Raw genomic sequence first — 21,194 nt, forward strand, 5'->3', positions numbered from 1 at the left:
CAGCATCACTTTCAATGTTTAAACTGGGGACCTCAGATTCTCCCTTTAAATCTGTGCTGAAGGGGGTGGGTTTAAAAAAAGAATCTGGGGAAATTTGGGGGGGGGTGCCTGCTGTCAGGGGTGCAATTGTTAAGCTAGCAGCACCAGAATTTTGCAGTATCCTGATGATACCACCCAGGTTTGGTGAAGTTTTGTTCAGGGGGTTATGGACTCTCAAAGGTGTAGCCCCCATCTCCTATTAGCTCCCATTGAAAACAATGAGGGATGGGGCATCCCCTTTGGGAGTCCATAACTTTGGACCCCCTGAACCAAACCTCAGCAAACTTGGGTGATATCATCAGGAGAGTCTCCCAAACAATCCCTGAAATTTTGGTGATGCTAGAGGCTAGCCTAAAAACTGCGCCCCTTGCAGGCCAAAAACTGGGGGGAAAAACACTTTAAAAATACAAAAAACCCACAAATGGGGCGGAGCGTCAGACATGTAATGGGGGGTTTAAACCTGGGAAACCCCCCACCCCACTTTACCTACATCCTTGGCAATTCCAGTCCAGTTCTAGTGGACCTCTGGTTTCTAACAGCAGCATAGGATGGAGTTATATGGCTCAGCCTGCTTTTGGCTGTCAGTAGCTGCTAACTGTGACCCTGGGTAGGTTAAAGGCCAACATGACTCTGGAGGGTTCTAACTAGGTGATTTCAGAGTTAAATTCAGAAGGGCGGCTAATGGCTAGATTTCTCAGGGAGAGTAGTAGAACTTTGTGGAAGATCATTGTAACTCCAGGAGTTAGTGGTAAGCTACAGATGTCTCCGTCTGTAGCCAAGATACCCTGTGGGTGAGACAGTCCCAAACGGGTTTCTGGCACTAGAGATATTCTCTCTGGAAAAAAAACCTTTTCCCTCTTAATGTTCTCTTATCTTTGACTAATGCACTTTGGGAGCAGGTTGTTTATAAGATAGATTAATGCACCTGGTACTGGAATGTAGGGAGTTTCTGGTACCAGACACTTGCTGCTTTGCACAGTTTATCAGTTGGCTTTGGAACATATAACTACCTTCCAAGGCTAGCTGCAGGAATAACATGCATACACACGGGCGGGTGAACACTTAGAATAGGATATAAGTTCCTGAATGTCACTTTTTCTTCCTGGACCTCAGCTCAGTGAAGGGACACTGAGCACACCACTCAACACTTGGATTCTGCCCGCTGTCATTCGTCAGGATTCCTTTGGCAGAAGGGGCATGCATATATTCTCTGTTTTAGTCTGTTTTTCCTGGTGAGTTGTTGATATTCATTACTACTGAGATTTCAATAAAGATTGTTTTTCTTCACTGCTGGTGTGCTTATTGTCTTCAAATTCCTCAGTGGAAAAGAACCTCTTTGATGCAGGGAAGGAGCAGTCTCCATGTTATTTATGTGTATGTGTGTATGTGTATAAACATTTCTAAGCTGCCTTCTCCTTGAACCTGTGTTTTATTTTTGTCCCTGTAAAAGATGAGGAAGAGCAGTCCGCGCTAGTGTTTATCTTAACTTATAGCCCCCCTTCTCATTGAAACTCAAGGTGAATTTAAAATACATTAAAAATCAATCATACTTTCAGTAAAGAACGCAGTAGGACTAGGATTAGATTATTAAAATAGATGATACATTTCTTCTGGCACCCAGGATAAAGGCTGCCTAATCTTGTTGAAACAGTTTTAAAAGAAAATTAGACAAAACTGACAGAGAACAATACTGTTCAAAGCTGTCACCTCTGGTGCCTAAATCTATGTCCAGGAGCGATGTACCTTGAGGGCAAATGCCAGGAAAGGGCTGTCTCTTGCATACTGTGCTGGTGGGCATTCCAAAAGCACCAGGGCCCTTTCCCCACTTACCTTAAGCCCCACGCTACTCTCCTAAAGTAGCGCGGCGTCCAGCTGCACTCCCCACTTCAAGGGCAGCGAGAACGCAGCTGCCCCGACGCTGCCTCTCTCGCGCCCCCTCAGCGCGCAGCATCCCAGGCGCTCTTCTTAAGGGCGCCTTTTGATAACCCCGCGCTTGTGGGGACGCCCGGGTGTGTGCCTGGGATGCTGCGCGCTGAGAGCAGCGCGTGGCATAGGGGAAATGGAAGAGAGTGGGGAAAGGCCCCTGGTCAGTCAAGCTTGGAAATAAGATACTGATGAGATGAACCCTGACAGCCATCATACTTTGATGCCTCTCCCTGTCAGGTGCCTTGCCATGCTGGTATTACATAGGCAGGACTTCTCCACCCCACCCCACCCCACACAAACTTTGCCTAGCTAGAGAGGAAGCTACATTAGAGCTGGATTGTTCTTATCTTCCAATACCCCCCACATATTTGGGTTTTTGAAGCAGAGTGTGTAGTCAGCCATCTATACGAATCACACAAGAGAACATTTTGGCATGGTTTTCTCTCCTCCACATGAGAAGCTGCCCCTGCAAAAAAAAAAATCTCTCTCCCTCTGCCCAATTCAAGCCTGCTACAAAATTGTTACAGCAAATTGCCAGTAACAATAAGTGATTTCAGCTCAGCAACTTAATGAGGCGCAGGAAGCAGGCGTTTCTTCAAAGCAGGAAGGATTTTATTGCAAGTGATTTCTTGGCACAGCTCAGCAAAAAGGACCTCCTCATGGCTGTGCATCAGCCCCTTTTATACATTTCCCAGTAACCCAGAAAGGGGGTGTGGGGCAGTCCCACCCCCATAGTGCAAAACCCAGGAAGGGGGCGGTCTCCTTCCATCTAATACAGAGAAAATATCCTAGAACACCAAAGGGAGAAAACAATCTCTTTGCACATACTGATGAGATCAAATCCCAGAAGAAAAGCTTACACCTTCTTGCCTGAGGTGGTTCCTTGGGAGTGTTAGACAAAGACAAGTTTAAATGATCCAATGAATTCTTGGATCCTGAAAGTAGGATGTGAACAGTCCAATGAGCTTCTGGATCCTGAAAGAGTAAAACTTCAAACAGTCCAATAGCAAAACAGGGTGACATCTTCCAAGGCTGGAGTGACCCCTTGGAGTGCCTGGCAACAGATTCGATTAACTTTCATAAGTCCAAAGAGGGTGCGTTGTTCTTGTCAAAGGGTCCGGCTGGAAGCGTTGGTCCTAAGCAAGCATTCCAGAGCCAACTTCCTGGTTACACTTAATATCAGACCTTAACTTTGGCTGTGCTTCTATTCTCAGACACTGCAAATTTCAAAATAACATTTCTAGCAAACATTACAGGAAAACCTTAAAGGATAAACACACATACTTATACTTATAGGCAGGACTGTACATCTATCTACTGGCAGGGCTCGCTTAAAACTAATAGAACCTTAACCTAACTGAAGAACCTTATTAAACTAAAATCCTAAACTGCAGGCATAAACTTAACTAAGAGGAGCTTTTTTACTACATCCTAGAATGACACAAACACAAGGGAAATCATATAGCATTGGCACAATCATGCATATACATTCTTTGTGAACCTTATGAAGGCTTCTGAACCACACAGGTCTCTGTATCCGGGCAGGGAGCCAGTGTAGCCAGGCAACCTGACTTCAGGAAAATATTTTGTTTATTTTCCCATCGGTAACAAAATGGCATGAGTGTATGTCACCTGAAGCTTCCTGGAGGAAAAGAGTGGAATGACAGCCACTAATGTTTGTGCTCAGAGCACAGATCCAGTCAGGGAATGAAATGACACAGGGAAGTTTGACTGGTTCAACTTCAGCCTTGCTGTTCACATACAGAAATCCTGGCAGGAAGAGCTGATTCAAGTCCCTGTGTGGGTAGGATGAAAACGGTCTTTGTCTGGGCACCAGAAGGAGAGTCGTAAAGACTGGCAAGGGAAAATGCGTGGGTCCCTGCGCCATAATAGGTTGGTTATCATTTGCCTCAGCAAGCCATATGTTACGCCACAACACTGCAGGAATCTCTGCTTCTGAAGCTGGAGAGCATCCTCCTCCATTTTGGTCAAGAGTCTGGAAGCCAGAGAAGGAGCAGCCAAACAAGCTCCAAGGAGAATGGGGCTGTGAGGCAGCTCTTGAAGAATGGTGGTGGCCATTTTGAGTGCCATTGGGGACTGCAGAACAGGAGACAAGGTAGGCCTGACCAGTGGGTTCAGTTAAGAGGTATTCCCGCACAAGCCTCAATGAAATGATGTATGGTCATGCTTTTGTGCGCTTCTCGATCACTTCAGTGACGCTTCTTGTAGACAACAAGTTGCATCCCATCTGTGTGTGGCGTTAGGTTTTATATATTGCATTTATACCCACCGTTTCTTACCAGTGGGCCCCCAAAGCAGCTAACAGCATTCTCCTCTCCTCCTGTTTGTCTTCCCAACAACTCTGTGAGGTAGGTCAGACTGACAGTGTGTGACTAGTCCAGTATCAGGCCCCTCTGCACACGCAAAATAATGCGTTTTCAAACCACTTTCACAACTGTTTGCAAGTGGATTTTGCCATTCCGCACAGCTTCAAAGAGCACTGAAAGCAGTTTGAAAGTGCATTATTCTGCATGTGCGGAATGAGCCTCAAGAGAGCTTCCATGGCACAGTGGGGATTCAAATCTGATTCTAACCATTACACCACATTAGTATAGTTTGGATTTTATTTAAGATACCAGAATCAAGTTGCCTGGATCTGTCCTTGTTTGCCTAGGATTTCTGACAAGGTTCTAGTTCTTCCAGCTCACAAGCCCAAGTGGGCTAAGAAATGCGGAATATAATGAAATAAGCTGTCTTGGGCCATCGTTGGAGGGTACCCCATGGTTGCTAGGAAACAGCAGATACCTGTCTTCTCTCCTTCCTCCCACACTCTAACCACTACAACCCACTCTTATGTCTCCCATCACTGGTGACAGAATCCTGGAATCCTTGGCATCTGAGGTTGCACTCCTTTGCACACTTGCCTTGGAGAAAGTCCCACCGAGTGCAGCAGTTCTTCCAAAAATGAACATGCACAGCAGGTTTGCGCTGTGGGCCACGGCTCCATCCTAACCAGAGCTCTAGTTAGGAGATTCTTCTCTGTTTTTCAGTAACCATAGATACTGCAGTCCAAATAAATAAGACCAGGCTTGACAAGAAGCAGGGGATACACAAGTGCAGTCCAGCAAAAGTTTCAGCCCTTTTGATTTCAAAGTATTTATCTCTCTCCCCCACTGTTATCAGTGAGGCTAAAACATGCCTTTGTTAGCTAGAGCCTGCCTAGTATTTTTTTATTATGCATCATGTCTATAACGTAAATTAGACAGTTATTTCGAAAACTTTTATACCAAGTTTATTTATGTTCTTCATTCATAGTCTGTCTTCCTGGCTGAGATTCAAGGTGGATCACAAAATATAAAAACAGTGCTCTCAAACAGCCAATATGCTATAAGTCGGCATCAGCTAATAAACAATGCTATAGGACTAAGTTCCAGTATTGTAAAACAATTAAAATAAAAACAATAGGTGACATGTCAATGCATAAACAAAGCAAAAACTGGATTAGAAAACCAGAAGACTGCAATAAAAGCAAGAGAATATATATATATGCAATAAATAATACAACAGACTATACCAGTGTTTCCCAACCTTTTCGAGGTCAGGGTACCCTTGACCTCACTCTTCATATCTCATGGTACCCCTGCCGCCACCCTCTACCTTCTCCTCCCATTGCCCCTGCTGGCCACACACCCCACCTTCCCCTCCCAGGGTAAAGAGTGACACTGGGGGTAGTGGTGGCTGCTGACCTTGTGGCAGGCCCTGCCCCATGGGCCAGCTCCATGTCCTTGCTGGTGCCGGTGGGAGACACCACAAAAATGAGGGGGGGCGGGCGGTAGTGTTGCCGCGGTACCCCTGGGACATGCTCACGGCACCCCAGGGTACCAGGGAACCCTGGTTGAGAATGGCTGGACTATACTGTAATTCTATTCCCTTTATAAAAGTGCCCTCTTGAACACTCTGCAAATTGTGTAAAGTGGTATTATGCTGCAGCTCTATTCCTTTTATTAAAATGCCACTTTACACAATTTGCCAAGTATGTAAGGCAGCAGCTCTGAACACACTTTTCCAAGGAGTAAGTGCCTGCTGAATAAAATGGGACTTACTTTTTAATAGACCATCTTAGGATTGCTCCCTAAAGAGGTAAAGGTATTTTTAAGCACCAATGAGCAGATCTGATCTCTTGCTGTACTCCAAGCTCTATAATATAATGTTCGGAACGATGTGACTTTATTTTGCATGTTGACGTGCATATAGTATATTGTGTCTGTGTCTGTGTGTGTGCACGCGCGCACGATCAATTCACAGTTGACTTATGGCACCCTATAGGGTTTTCAAGGCAAGAGGCATTCAAAGGTCGTTTGCCATTGCCTGCCTCTGCTTGGGCTGAGAGAACTATGATTGGCCCAAAGTCACCCAGCAGCCTTTATGTGGAGGAGTGGGAAACAAACCCAGGTCTCCAAATTAGACGTAGCGTTAGGTCCCAAACCTTAAGCCAATAAACGGACTCTGTGTAGTTGATCAGTAGCATTTATTGAGAAGTGTCAGATCACCAAAGCTTGGCAAAGCCAATTCTGACAAACTTGGCTTTTGCCATCCCTTTAATCCCTTACAAGTCCTCCCTCCTGAATTCCCAAGAAATTGTGAAAAACAGTCCCTGGAGTTGAGGCACCTCAAGGTCGCCAGCAGATAGTCAGAGAAACCCACCTGGCTCCCTGCCCCCACCAGATAATAGATATGACTCTGTTTCTCATGGGATCAGGGTGTCAGGGGAAAGCCTAGTTATCTACAAAGCATGTGAAGTCAAAAAGTAAAGATCAAGGAAAGAATGCCTCAGATGGCAGTGGTAACATATAGCAGGCTGGTTACATATATCTTTCAGCTGCATTTGATTTGTGGCATTAAGCAGTTACAGTGTGGTAGAAATGCATCTCAATCACCTAGATACAACCCCCCTGACACATAGTATGTTACAAATGTGGTATAATGCACTGGTGATATATATTAACCAAACTGGCCAGTGAGGTTAAGATTGTCATACTAGTATCCAGGAAACCTGATTTTGAATCCTTACTAGTGCCGTAGAGGCTCACTGGTTGACCTTGAGCCAGTCAGCCTAACCTACTTCACAGGGTTGTTGTGAGGGTAAAATGGAGGAGAGGAGAATGATGTAAACCACTTAGGTCTCCAAGGGAAGAAAGGCAGGATACAATAAAGTAAATCATTTTTTAAAATAGTTGTATGGAGTTATGAGTGACAAACTGCAATACAACGAATACAAAGAGATCCAACTGATGTATCACCTTGCAGATCTTCTTGTCTGGGTTGGAGTAAGGCAGTATTCTATATCTGAAATCATAAAACGAGTTTCTGGATTCTGAGTGATCAGTTCAGGATTGCTCTGTAAGATTCCAAGCCGGTGTTGCCAAACTACAGAGTGGGGCCTGGAGTATTCATGGAATTACAATGGATCTCCAGACTACAGAAATGATAGAGAATATAAGAAGAGCCCTGATGGATCACACCAGTTGTCCATCCTCTCCAGCATCCTTCACTGCACTTTTTACTTTTACAGGATTTATATCCTGCCCTATCCCAGGCAAAGGGATCTTGTCACACACAGTAGCCAGTCAGTTAGAGCCTGAGCAGACCATAGAGGCTGAGACCTCCTTCGGGCACTGATATACAGAGGTTTACTGCCTCTGAATGTGGATGCTCCCTCTAGGCACCATTATTAGTAGCCAGTGATCCATCCTCCATGAATCAATTTAATCCCCTTTTAAAGCTGTCTGTGCCTGTCTGCATCACTACATCCTCTGGCAGTGGCAGCAAATCCCACATTTTAGTCATTTGTATAAAGAAGAGTCTCCTTCTATCCACACTGAATCGACTGCCTATCAGCTTCACTGGATGCCCTCGAGTCTAATATTTCGGGTGAGGGAAAAAAAGTTCTCTCTGCCCACTGTCTTCACAGCATGCATAATTTTATGAATCTCTATTATTTCTCCCCTTAATCGGCTCTTTCTAAACTAAAAAGCCCCAGACCTTTTTAGCCTTTCCTCCAACTCTCTAATCATGTTGGTTGCCTTCTTCTGTACTTTTCCCAGCTCTGCAAGGTCCTTTTGGAGATACAGAGATCAGAACTGCACACAATATCCCAATGAGGCTGCATCATAGATACATACAGGGGGATTATAATTCCGATCATTTTGTGTCCAGTCTCTTTCCTAATAAACCCCAGCATAGAGTGTTCCTTTTCACTGCTGTGGCATCTGAATTCATCCACTATGACCCCAACTGACTCAGTTTTAGTAAGTTTAGTTAGGAGCCATTTTGGTGTAATGGCAAGGACCAGGTGGATTCTAATCTGGTGAACTGGGCTTGTTTCTTCACTCCCCCACATGACGCCTGCTGGGTGACCTTGGGCTAGTCACAGTTCTCTCAGAACTCTCTCAGCCTCACCTACCTCACAAGGTGTCTGTTGTGGGGAGAGGAAAGGAAAGGAGTTTGTAAGCTGCTCTGAGACTCCTTATAATTGAGAAAAACAGAGTATAAATCCAAACACTTCTTCTTTCGATCCCATCAGCACATACTTAAAGATGGGATTTTTTTTTGTTCCAGTGTGCATCACCTTATACTCCTTACACTGATCTTCACTTGCCACATTGTTGCCCACTCACCCAATTTTGTGGACATCTTCCTGGAGATCTTCACAGCCAGCCCTGGTTTATACCATCTTGAATTTTGTCTCATCTGCAAACTTGGCCAGTATACTGTTCATCCCCAGTTCCAGATCGAGAGCCAGCGTGGTGTAGTGGTTAAGAGCAGCTGCACTCTAATCTGGAGAACCAGGTTTGATTCCCCGCTCTGCCACTTGAGCTGTGGAGACTTATCTGGTGAACCAGATTAGCTTGTGTACTCCTACATATGCCAGCTGGGTGGTCTTGGGCTAGTCACAGATCTTTGGAACTCTTTCAGGGAAAGGAGATTGTAAACCCCTTTGAGTTTCCTTACATGAGAGAAAGGGGGGGGGGGATATAAATCCAAACTCCTCCTCCTCTTCTTCTTCTTAATTTATGAACAAATCAAATAGCATTGGCCCCAATACGAATCCTAGTAGGTCCATAATACTTTATTCTTTCTGCTGCAAGAATGATCCATTTATTTTTACTCCTTGCTTTCTGTCATTTTGCCAACTTTGAAATCCACTGATTTGAAATCCATTTATTTTTACACCTTGCTTTCTGTCATTTTGCTAACTTTGAAATCTTATCCCATGACTTTTAAGATAACTGAGGAGTCTTTCATCAGGTACTTTAGAAGAACTGCCAGCTATGTGTCAGCTAAGCTCTCTCTCCTCCTCAGTTATTTTATTTATTTAGACATTTATACCCTGGTTTCCTCCAGTGGGAATCCAAAACAGTTCACAACATTGTTCTCCCCATCCCCCTCCACTTCATCCTCACAAAACTATCCTGTGAGTGACGGGTCCAAGGTCACCTAGAGCATCTATGGCAAAGATGTAATAATATAAAAAAATAATATTTCAGACACAATAATACAGTGATGCTTGCAGTGCATGCTAATAATACTTATTAATATTTATCATAGTTTTCTATTTTCTATTAACAATAAACATATTGCATTAATTATATGCCATTACTTGTGCTTTTAAGTACTGTGATAGATCCACCCACGAACCCCAATGCTTTCGAGTGCCGGTTTCTTCCAACACCACAGGCTCACATCCACACACCTCTCTCCTCATTTAGACCGATTACAATACGAATGATTCCCCCAAATTGATCAACCCCGCCTTGTGTGTGCTGGCGCAATTAATGTATTTTATTTATTCACTTCTGCATTTCTACTCCGCCAATCTCCTAAGGGACTCGAGGCGGCTCAGAATATAAACATAATAATACAACACAACAGTATCAAGCTTATTTGTTCCCTGGTTAGGTTAAGCATCATTGGTCTCCCTGCCAGTATCAAGCATGGATTCCAGGCACCGGTGTATTGGCAGAGTTGCGCGTGCGTGCATCCTCAGCCTCGAGTGACCCGGAAGTCGAATGCTGAGACTGGTCATGTGAAAAAGCACTATCCAAGTCTGCGACTATGGGTACAGAAGGGGATCTCAGTTGTTGAGAAGGAGCGGGGTGGGGGGGGTGGGGGAGGTTCTCTGGGTCAGTTAAATCGGGTTGTTGGAACTAGGATTTCTGCCTTTTCTTGGCCTGGAGGGGGGCGGGAGCAGAGGTCTCTGGGGTACTCTGAAGTGTAGGGCACAGGACTAGTTAAAGTTAGGGATCGGATAGGATCAGGAAAAAAGGAAGAAGTCCTGCCTTTTTGCCCTAGGCTTAAGGGGTGGTTATTTACCAGGTGATGATACTATTTACCTTTGTGATATGAAAAGCTTCAGCTGTTCATTAAACCTCTGGTGACAGGGCAAGACATTTTTGCCCACATTGCTGGCAGAATTATATGGGGATTGTTTCTGCAGGGGCCCTTTTCACTTTATAAATACAGTTAACCCTTCACACACACACACCCTTCATCCAGCTTTTTACATCTTCCTGCTTTGAAAATTTGTAGGGGGAATTGCTCTGTGCCCCTTAGGATTGGGGTGAGGTATAAATAAAAGATATAAATAGTAAGCCTGCTTTGTGGTTGTGAAAGCTGTATTTTGGGAACAGTTCTGCTCTTTTCTTTGTTCTTAGCACCTGCCTGTCTCAGTTTCTGAGGTCTCTAAGTGGGGCTGCTAGGAGCTGAGGAATCCGTGGCAAAGCCCAGGCCAGGGGGATCTAGCTTCATGTGCCATGACCAATAATCTGGACATCTTTGTGGGGAACACCACCCTGATCGATGAGGAAGTCTATCAGCTCTGGCTGGATGGGTATTCGGGTGAGTCCTACATTCCATTCTCTTTTTTGGGGGTGGTAAAGTGGGGTTGTAATGGTTAAAGCAAGATTTGTACAAGTGGGCAGTTGCCACTGTAGTAGTCCTAATGATTCTACTTTAAGGAGTGGGTTTTGATATCAGGGGCCAAGTTTAATAAGAAGAGCCCTGCTGGGTCAAACCAGTGATCCATTGGGTCCAGCACCCTGTTTCACACAGTGACCAATCAGTTCCTCTGGACTCAGGTTCAATAGGTACAGAGGCTGAGGCCTTCCCGTGATAATGCCTCCTGGCCCTGGGATTCAAATTGAACATGAGGTCCCCTTATCCAGCATGGCTAGTAACCACCTATTTTTCATGAATCTGTCTAATCCCTTTTTAAAGCTGTCTATGCCTGTGGCCATCCCTACATCCTCTGGCAGCAAGTGCCACATTTTAATTGCTTGCAGAGTAAAGAAGTGTTTCCTTTTGTTCATCTTGAATCTATTGCCTATCAGCTTCATTAGCTGCCCTCAATGTCTAGTATTTTGGAAGAGGGAGAAAAAGGTCCCTTATCAACTCTTTCCACCTGTGCATAATTTTACAAACCTCTTATCATATGCCCCACTAGTCATCTCTTTTCTAAAACTGAAAAGTCCCGGACTTTTCCGACTTTCCTCATAGGGAAAGTGCTTCAGCCCCCTAATCATCTTGGTTGCCCTCTTCTGTACTTTTTGCTTCCTATCTGGTGACTAATTGAAGGGAGTCCAAGGGAAGATTGAAGCACTGAAGATCTACAACTTTATCCCAAACATTAGAATCCCCCTGATCAATCCAAAGTAGCCCTCTTGGGTATTGGAGCATATCATTTTAACTTTAAGAGAAGAGGCTTCCACCTAAGTTGGAGCTCCAAGAGATGATTTTCCCAATTCCACTCAGAGGGCTACCCCTGCTACAGAATTTGAAATTCTGGAGATGGGACATAGGATTTAAAACGTATTCATCTTTAAGGTGCTGCAAGACTCCTGCTTGTTTTTGCTTCAGCAAACTTAATGTGAAATAATTCCACCCTGAGAAAAGCAATAGGGGGAAGGAAGCTGTGTGGGAGATGTATTACATACTTACATTGGATTGCATTTGGGAATTGTTGGTTGCATGTTTTGGTGGTGGCACCTCACCTTTGGAATGCCACCCCCTTTCAGACTCAACTGGCACCTACTTTCCTTTCCTTCTAGATGTCAGACCAGGACATTTCTCTTCATTCGGGTCTCTTCTAAGTGGCTTGAACTCTTGTAATTGTTTCTACAGTCTGTTCTGAGCTTGAGGACTACTTTATCAATATTATTTTAGTTTACCCTCTCTAGGCTTTTATGGCTTGTTTTTCTTGGCTGTATTTACTGACATTGTATTAACCTCATTTGTTTTGTTTATGTCGCTGATTCAAAAGATTTTCTTGGTATGATTAGATTTTATTGTTGTCGGTTTGCTTGATTGACTTTGTTTTATCGTGGTGAGCGGCCTCCAGCATAACTGGCCTACAGATGTTCTGAATAAATACATGAGAGTTGACCAGTCAGAAATCTTACAGTCAAAGATGAATTTGAGGTGGGATTTCAAGAAAGAAAGCAAGGCAGAACCCCATAAGGTATTCTGGGAGGAAGTTTGGAGAATGAGGGATAATGAACAGTTGATTGAAAGAGCATTTCAGGATCAAGAGTGGCAGTCAGAAGAGGAAAGATATTTCACACATTTTTAGCCCTACTCCCTCCTAGTTGTTGGTTGCCCTGTGGGTTACTGAGATCAGCTTTTGTCCTTCTTTGCTGTTCTGTAGTGAATGATGCCGTGACGCTCCGTCTGCGCAGTGGAATTCTGGAGCAAACGGGGGCGACAATGGACGTGCTCCAGAGCGACACCATGGATCACTACCGAACTTTCTACATGCTGGAGCGCCTCCTTCACTCACCCCCCAAGCTGTTGAACCAGCTGCTCTTCCAAATACCCCCTTATCGCCAGACCATGTTGATTGAAAGGTGGGTGAGATAGAGGGCTGGACTGGAGAGCCAGACTAGGGCAAGGGTCTATGCAATGTGGTCTCCTGGAGGAAAGACATAGGCTGGAAGGTGGAATACTGTGTCCAGTTCTGGACACCACAATTCTGGAAGGATATTGACAAGTTGGAATGGGTCCAGAGGAGGACAACCAAAAAAGTAAAAGGTCTGAATTCCATGCCCTACGAGGAGCAGCTTAGGGAGCTAGGCATGTTTAGTCTGGCGAAGAGAAGGTTAAGGGGTGATGTGATAGCCATGTTTAAATATTTGAAGAATTGTCATGTTGAAGTTGGAGCCAGCTTGTTTTCTGCTGCTCCAGAGACTGGGACAAAGATTAATGGATTCAAAGTACCAGATAAAAGATTCCACCTAAACATTAGGAGGAACTTCCTGATGGTAAGGGCTGTTCGACAGTGCGATACATTGCCTCAGAGTATGTTGGAGTCTCCCTCTTTGGAAGCTTTTAAACAGAGGCTGGATGGCCATCTGTCAGGGGTGCTTTGATTGTTTATTCTTGCAGAGTACGGGGTGGACCATAAGGGTCTCTTCCAACTTCGTGATTCTAAGCTGATCCCGTAAAAGAGATCCATTCTAAGATAGCCTCTCTTCTTGTTCAGTGCTGCATTTTACGTGCCGTAAGCCATTCCAGAGATCTAGCCACTCCTCAAAGCAGAGAATAACTGAAGAATTGACTGAAAATGCAGATCCCTACTAGATCCCTTGATAAGGCTTCTCCCATCCTTGACATTGTCCTTTCACACCAGGTATTACGCCTTTGATGAAGCCTTTGTGCGGGAAGTGCTGGGCAAGAAACTCTCCAAGGGCACCAAGAAAGACCTGGATGACATCAGTGTCAAAACAGGAGTGACGCTCAAGAGTTGCCGTCGACAGGTGCCTCTGTTGTGACTCATCACATCCACTCCTGCCACTTCTCATCAATGTTTGGGACATTCAGTCTATGTTGAAGGCTGGTGGGATTACCTCTACTCCCCCCCCCCCCCAATTCCCCAATTGATTGCCCTTTGGAAAGTGTAAAAAGTCACAATACACATGTTAGAAAAATTGGTATGATAAGGAGAATCCTGGGATGTGGGTATCCAAGGCTAACGGGGGAGTTGTCATACTTGGTCCCTTGTCTATGATTTGTAAATCTATACCCTGTTCACGATAAAGATGACAGGAGATTTGTGAAGTCATCCACCATTTCCTTTACCCTCTTTGTTCTAGAATGCTCCACTTGGGTCCTAGTGGCTTGGGGACAGAACTAGGTAGGCACTAGGGCCCAAGTGGAGCATTCTACAACAAAGACAGTCCAGGGAATGGCAGATGAATTCACAAATCTCCTGTCATCTTTATCATGAAGAGGATATAGTCCTGCAAGCTTTTTTGCAGTGAGGTTATCATCTCCTTGGGTGGTGATGTATATGCTAGACCTTTAGACACACCAATTTTTATAGCAATTTAACTTTCATGGCTTCCCACTCAACCATCTTGGGAATTGTAGTTTAAGGGTGTTGTTTGCTGTAGATTCATGATCGATCACAGAACTATAGTTGCCAGGATTCCCTGAAGAGAGATGCTGGCTATTAAACAGGTTGGTCCGTGGCATGGATGGCGGCGTGACAACTGCCTTCTGTTTCAGTTTGACAATTTCAAGCGGGTCTTCAAGGCAGTCGAGGAGCTCCGTGGATCCCTGGTGGAAAATATTCAGCAACACTTCCTGCTTTCTGACCGGCTAGCCAGGTATGGAGCAGTATAGAACACCATGGTGTATATGTATTATTGCTCTTCTCTATGGTCTTGTCTGCCCAGAGAGGGAGGCACATACTGTAGTCCTTTTGACTGGTGGGACACCAAAGGCTGGGGGGAAGGACAGGAGAGAAGAGGCCAGTATCTGTAGTAACACTCCTCTTATCAAATGCTGTTATTCCTTTTGTCAGAGATTATGCAGCCATCGTCTTCTTTGCCAACAGTCGGTTTGAGACGGGGAAAAAGAAGCTGCAGTTCTTGACATTTGAAGATTTTGCATTCTGTGCTGAGCAGATGATCCAGAACTGGACTTTGGGAGCGGTGGGTGAGTATGGCCCCCATTGTGGTTTGGAAGTAAAGCTCCCATCCCCTCACACTTCATATTTGCCATTTCCAAAGACTTTGTAACAAGTAAAGCAGTAAGGGAATATACGAGAAGGAGAATGCCCATGTGAAATACAAGCATTTCATAAAAATTACAGTTTTCCTGTTGAGAGACTGTGCTTAGGATGTTTGTTGGATCAGGACCTGGGAGGTCCAAGTGGATTCCACATGGATCAAAAAGAGCGGTGTGAAAATGGTGTAAAATGGTTTTAAACTGTGTAAAAGCATTTACACCGTTTTCACACCGCCGGTTTTGGCCCATGCGGAATCTGCCCCAGAGTCAGATCCCTGGCCAGCCATGATTCTCATATCCGAATCCATTAGGATGAAATGGAGGAAAGGAAAACTATGTAAAGTGCCAAGAGCTCCATGGAGAAGGCTAGGATGAAAAAGATAGAATTCTTGCCCAAATGCAAAGTCTTTGCTGTTTCCTGAAAGGCATTCAGGTTTGGCCGTAGACTGCACTTTCTTAACAGATACTTTGAGTCACAGGTGAGGCTGATGTAAACGGACAGTCAAATCTTTTGATACTGCCATGGATGCATTTCTCAAACTGGGGCCTAGGGATCCCTGCTGATCACCAAATAGCACCTCAGGTCTGGAAGTGCTGTGCTGTGTATACCCATCTTGCTAACATGAAAATAGAGTTCTCTCCATAGAGCTCTCTGTAGCAGTGGGGGCAGGGACTCTCTGCCTAAAGGAAAGTGGACAGTTTTATCTGTCTTTTGAAGAGTGGAGACTTGTAGGCTTGTATCCTGCAGTCAGTCAGCTTCCTGATCACCTCAAATCCCTAACCTACAAATGTGTATTTAGGAAATGCCACTTTAAATTTTGTTTGTAAAGTGAGTTTTACCTCATCTTAGCAGGGACTGGATGTCTCCATATAAGCCAGGGATAATGAAGCTGTTTATCCCCTGGACTAGCCCAGTTTATTCAATTTAAAACGTTCTGTTCTGCCTCTCCATAAAAATGTTGCTGAAGAAGCTGACAGCTGGATAAATAACAATAAAAATGGCAGAGTAACAAAACAGGATAAAAATAGATCTATAGATAATGAGAAATTGCATCACAGTAAAAATATTGTTTGTGGGTTTTTAGTCTGTACTGCTCTACTTAGTGCCAATGACATTGTCAGACAAAAAGACACAGAAAACCATAAATTCCACACAAAAATGTAGGCACCAATTAAAAGTTCAGAAGAATCACAAAATCTTAAAAACCCCAAATATACTACAGCATTGAAACAGCCATCGCAATAATGATTCTATCCAAAAAGTGGTGGATGTCCATCCTGGAGTTTTATTTGAAAGTTCTCAGAAAATAAAAGCACCTAAAAGATTGTAAGTTTGGAGCCAGATGAGCTTCTATGGAGGAGGGCTATCACCGAGAAGGACCTGGCTTGGGTGCTCATCTATCTAACCTGTAAGACTGGGGACCCCAACTTCATTGAGCCCATGGACCTTCTAGAACAGGGGTAGGGAACCTTTAACACTCAAAGAGCCATTTGGACCCATTTTCCATGGGAAAAGAAAACACTTGGAGCCGCAAATAATTTTTGACATTTAAAATAAAGATAACACTGCATATATTGGGTTTTTTAACCTTTTACTCCGCTCATTCTGAGAAGCGCATGGATGCGTCCACCCTGCTGCCTGCAGGGCGGGCAAGGATGGGGCCAGCGGCTAGAACATGGAGAAATACAGCCAAATCGTGACTTGGCTGGGCAGCACTTTGCAAAGAAGTTGCGAAGAAAGATTTTTGCCTCTTCCAGGGTACAGGAATTGTCTTGCTGGATCGTACCAAAGGTTCCTGCCTTCTAATACAGCATTCCATGCCGTACTGCAACCCAACCAGATGCTTTTTGAAACCTACCTGCAAGGCTTGGATATCATAGCCTCACATTGTTGTTTGTCCTCAGCACTGGATACTTAGAGATATACTTCCTCTTTATGTGAAGCTTCCGTTTGATTAAGTCTTTGCAAATGTCTTTCTGTTCTTCATCTTTCTCCATGCCTTTTCTGCTACCAGACAAAATTTTCAGGATGAGCCAGTCTAGGGTTAGAAACTTAGAGCAGGAAGGGACCTCAAAGGTCATCCAGTCCAACTGAGTCTGAGCACGCATGGACACAAACTCTGTCATTTCAGTTGCTGTCTGTTTTGTTTTGGCAGATACCAACGTGGATGACATGGATGTCGACCTTGACAAGGAATTCTTGCAGGGGCTGAAGGAGCTAAAAATTCTGATAACAGATAAAGACATGTTGGATCTGCACAAAAGGTATTTCTGCTGGGCTGGACAGATGTCACTGGAGGGGCAGGCAGGGATTTTGCCGTCCTCTATTTCTGGAGAGGAATGGGATCTACAATGCAGGAGGTGTGCCTTGCTGAGTTCCCCTGGGGACTGTGTCTATTTCGCACTGATTTCAGACAGAAAGGAGAACACATCCATCCAGTTGGATAGTTGCTTTGTTTTTGCAAAATACCCTGGAATTTCCTAATGAGCAGGCATGCAGCGGAGAGAGAGAGAATACCAGGCAGGGAGTCCGAAAGGCAAGATGAGGTTTTTACCAGTGCAGATTCTGAACAGAGTTTAAAGGGTGTAACTGCTTCAATGGCTTAGACTGTGCTAAAAAACAATGAAAGCAAACAGGTCACTTAAAAAAAAAAGGATGCCAAATTCAGCCCTTGCCCTGTCCACTGATAACTTGCAGTCTTGAATGTGCTCCTATGGGGGAAGGTGTTGAAAACTTAGAAACTGAAACTGAATGCGTAGGTGTGAATGTAGGGGGCTACTGGCAACCTATTGAGGTCTTAAATGTTCTCCTGTGTTCTTTGGAGGACTTAAATGTTCTTCTGTTCTCCTGCATTATCTGTTGTGGGTTAATTTCTAAAGAGACAGGTACTTAGCTCTGGCTTCCCTAGAAACCCCACCTCGTTCAGAGTGTTGGGAATTGTCTTTGCACATGCTCAGAGGAATACTGTTCTTTCCACATTCTTCTGGCCTGGTGCTGCATAATAGGTTTCGGGCTTAGAATTCCAGCCTCCCCTTACTCCTGACCTTTCTCTTTGTCTGTTCCTACACAGCCTGGTGTGCACATCCTTGAGGGGGAAGATTTCAGTGTTCAGTGAGATGGAAGCCAATTTTAAGGTGCGCTGTGGAAAGTGGGAGGGAGCTCTGCTGTGATTCCATTTCTTAGTGTCAAGGGGCCGTGCCACCCCTTTTCATTTACAGCCCTTGCCCCATAATGGAATGGAATGGAGCTTTAATTTGTATACTGCCCTTCCTTGAAAGGCTCAGGACGGTGCACAGCAAAATATCAATCAATAACATAACACATAACAGCAGTATCAAACAGTATTTCAAGTAACAAATATCAATGTTCAGCTCCAACTGGTGGATGTGAGCTGCCCCAAACCACCCTCGCTTCCAAAATCTGTGCCTGTACGAAGGCTGTTATCTCTCTGTTGACCTGCAGAGAGAGCTGTTGTGCTTTGGACAATATAGACCAGCAAATAAGAGTGGGGTTCAGCCTGTAAAAGGTAACGGTAAAGGAAGTCCCCATGCAACCACAGACTCATTACTAACTCATGGGATGATGTCACATCATGAAGGATTTTGTTTAAAGGGTGGTTTGCCATTTGCCTTCCCCAGTCATTTACACTTTACCCTCCAGCAAACTGGGTACTCATTTTACTGGCCTTCGAAGGATGGAAAGCTGAGTCAACCCTGAGCAGGCTGCCTAAAACTGACTTCTGTCCAGATCGAACTCCGTTCATGAACAGAGCTTTTACTGTAATACTTCATCTTAGCACTTTGTGCCACAGGAGAGACATGGGATCTCTATCACTTTCTTGTACCCCTTTGCAGAATCTCTCCCGGGCCCTGATCAACATTGCCTCGAAACTTACTCACAGCAAAGATGTACGGGACTTTTTTGTTGATCTGGTGGAGAAGGTAAGCAATGCCCTTCGGTGTACTGTGTGTCTGTCCAGGAATGATGGTTAGGGATTCATGTACAATAACTCCTCCCTCTGTATGTCATTTGTATGAGTTATACATGCATACTCTTAGCAACCAATCAAGTTCTTCCATATTGGTTGGTAAGGGCCCTCCCTGGATACTACAGGCCCCATACCCATAATTTGCCTCTCAGATGGTCAGTAATGGTGCTATAGGTATGCCTGGCTTGAATTTGCACCCTTCATGTCCTGTAGGTATCAACAAGAGCATTTTATGTGCTCTGTGCATCCTCAAAGATACCTTCTTGTTTCCACACAGTCCAAAGTAGAGTTTCTCAGAAAATTGTTTCTGGTTCAAATGAATCAAGATATAAGCAGTAATGGCTGTGTGGAACAATGTCAGCGTGCTCATAACATGTCAAGAATAAGTAGGGGGGGGGGTCAGAACTTCTGTGGAAAATTTAGATGTTGCAAAATGTGTTGGGTTTTTTTTTCTCTCCCTTGAAAATAGGGCCTACTTCCCCTCCCCCCATGACTGGTTGATTTCTTTTGCAGTTCGTGGAGCCCTTTCGGTCAGACAAGTGGAGTCCGAACGATGTGCGCCTCTTCCTGACGCAGTACACAGCTTGCGCTCACTCACTAGATGCTTTCAGGTTTGTTGAATTTGCTAGGGCCCAAATGGTGAATTGCCCTGGCAGCAGACATCCTCCCCAGCCTTCCCTTGCCATCAAGTCCTTTGGCCTCAGGAGAGAAGGGCCGTTTAGAAGTGCCAGTTAAATCTTGTTGCCTTTGTACCGTTATTCATTTGCTTTTCTTTAGAAGGAAGGCCATGGCAGGGGGCGTGTTTTCATCTTGAAAGGACAAAGTGCTCCTCCCCAGTTTCAGAAGCTTGAAATATCACACCTTTCTTTTCCCTTTCTTCGCAGGCACCAGGCACTGTGGGAGAGATACATGGGCACACTCAAAGCTTGTCTTCTGAAGATGTACCATGACTGAACAGCTGTGGTTGGGTTTTGTTTGCCTTCCCCCCCCCCCCCCCAGGAAAGAGAAGAGTTCATGGCCAAAGAGGGTACAAGCCCAGCTGGAATGGGTCTCTTTGCTGGTTGCATCTCATCTCTCTCTCATTCACACACCATTCCCAGTCTTCCAAGGCAGGGGGCTAAAACCAGTTTGTATTAAATAAAGGAGTTCTTACAATTTCCTGCCTGATAGCAGACATCACTGAAAAGCATGCTGCTTCCCCTGCAGTGGTTCCTATTAGATGGCAGAAATGTTCTGTGTATTCTCTCTTCGTTTTATTTTTAATTCCCTCTTCTGCTAGCATCAGCCCCCTCCTCCATCTGTTTCAGCCTAGTATTAATCCCCTTAAATAGGACTCCCAAGCTTATATGATGTGGTTTGTACTTTCCCTGTGTAGGGTGAGGAGGCACTCTAGATGTGCTTTTTCATTTTTTTCCCCAGGTATTGCTGCATGTTTCCCAGCACAAAAGTTGAAGCTCTAAGTCTCAGATTTTAGCCCTACGCTTGGACCAAGACCAGTCACTTAGTTCATAGATGAGGCAGGACTTTAATGGAGGCCCTCAAATCAAAGATGTGCTTATTATTCGATTTCACTGATTTGTTGAAAATATTTATATTCTCCTGTTCTAAAGAAAGCTCAGGGCGGCTAGCATCAAGAATTAAAAAAGAACAATCACGCTTCAGTATCATTTTTAAAGATCCTAAGACACATCTGTAATGAAGCAGTTTAAAATAATTCCCACCAACCTCAACAAGGGTGCAGACTTGATCACTCAACTAAAATGGCATCCAGTACTCATTCACCATCCAAGAATTGTCAGGAAAGACTTCCTGGAGTAGCCATATCTTATGTGATATTCTGAATGCCAAGAGGCATGGGATTTGGTGTATTCTTTCAGGGAAAGCGGTCTGTCATAGAGAGAGAGCTACAGAAAATGTCTGGTGTCTCTGAAACCAGCTGCGCTGCTTGTGATAGGATGGCCAAGAGAGACTGATGAGCTGCTTTGTATGTTTCCATGGTTCTGTAGCAGGAGAGGCAGGCTGTCAGAGGCAAAGAGCTTGGAGCATGAAGGGATTTAATGGAAGTAACCAGCACCAAGAAGAAGAGGAGTTTGGATTTATGCCCTGTTTTTCTTTCCAGTAAGAAGTCTCAAAGCAGCTTACAAATCCATCCCTTCCTCTCCCCACAACAGACAC

At 44.6% G+C, this 21,194-nt stretch overlaps 1 protein-coding gene across 2 annotated transcripts; it reads left to right on the plus strand.

Moving 5' to 3' along the window:
• The first annotated feature begins 10,022 nt into the window (after positions 1–10,022).
• Positions 10,023–20,174, plus strand: LOC125442985 (FGF1 intracellular binding protein). 2 transcript variants are annotated; one of them, XM_048514822.1, is made up of 11 exons: positions 10,023–10,084; positions 10,680–10,863; positions 12,668–12,866; positions 13,649–13,775; positions 14,527–14,627; positions 14,825–14,958; positions 17,187–17,295; positions 18,102–18,165; positions 18,886–18,972; positions 19,533–19,630; positions 19,904–20,174. In XM_048514822.1, the coding sequence occupies exons 2-11, from the start codon at positions 10,779–10,781 to the stop codon at positions 19,971–19,973; spliced, it is 1,074 nt and encodes a 357-aa protein (XP_048370779.1). In that variant the 5' UTR covers positions 10,023–10,084; positions 10,680–10,778; the 3' UTR covers positions 19,974–20,174. The 2 variants fall into 2 exon arrangements, with proteins under 2 accessions (XP_048370779.1, XP_048370769.1); XM_048514812.1 differs by lacking the exon at positions 10,023–10,084 and adding an exon at positions 10,181–10,341.
• The last annotated feature ends 1,020 nt before the right edge of the window (positions 20,175–21,194 follow it).

Source organism: Sphaerodactylus townsendi, linkage group LG01, assembly GCF_021028975.2.
Source record: "Sphaerodactylus townsendi isolate TG3544 linkage group LG01, MPM_Stown_v2.3, whole genome shotgun sequence".
In the NCBI taxonomy this organism is placed as follows: domain Eukaryota; kingdom Metazoa; phylum Chordata; class Lepidosauria; order Squamata; family Sphaerodactylidae; genus Sphaerodactylus; species Sphaerodactylus townsendi.

What these genes read in the sequence shown, in the direction of transcription:
- LOC125442985 (XM_048514822.1), top strand. Translation starts at nt 10,779, where the DNA reads ATGACCAATAATCTGGACATCTTTGTGGGGAACACCACCCTGATCGAT. An exon ending in TCAAGAGTTGCCGTCGACAG is followed by an intron (nt 13,776 to 14,526) that starts GTGCCTCTGTTG and finishes CTTCTGTTTCAG; the next exon opens with TTTGACAATTTCAAGCGGGT. An exon ending in CTGGACTTTGGGAGCGGTGG is followed by an intron (nt 14,959 to 17,186) that starts GTGAGTATGGCC and finishes TTGTTTTGGCAG; the next exon opens with ATACCAACGTGGATGACATG.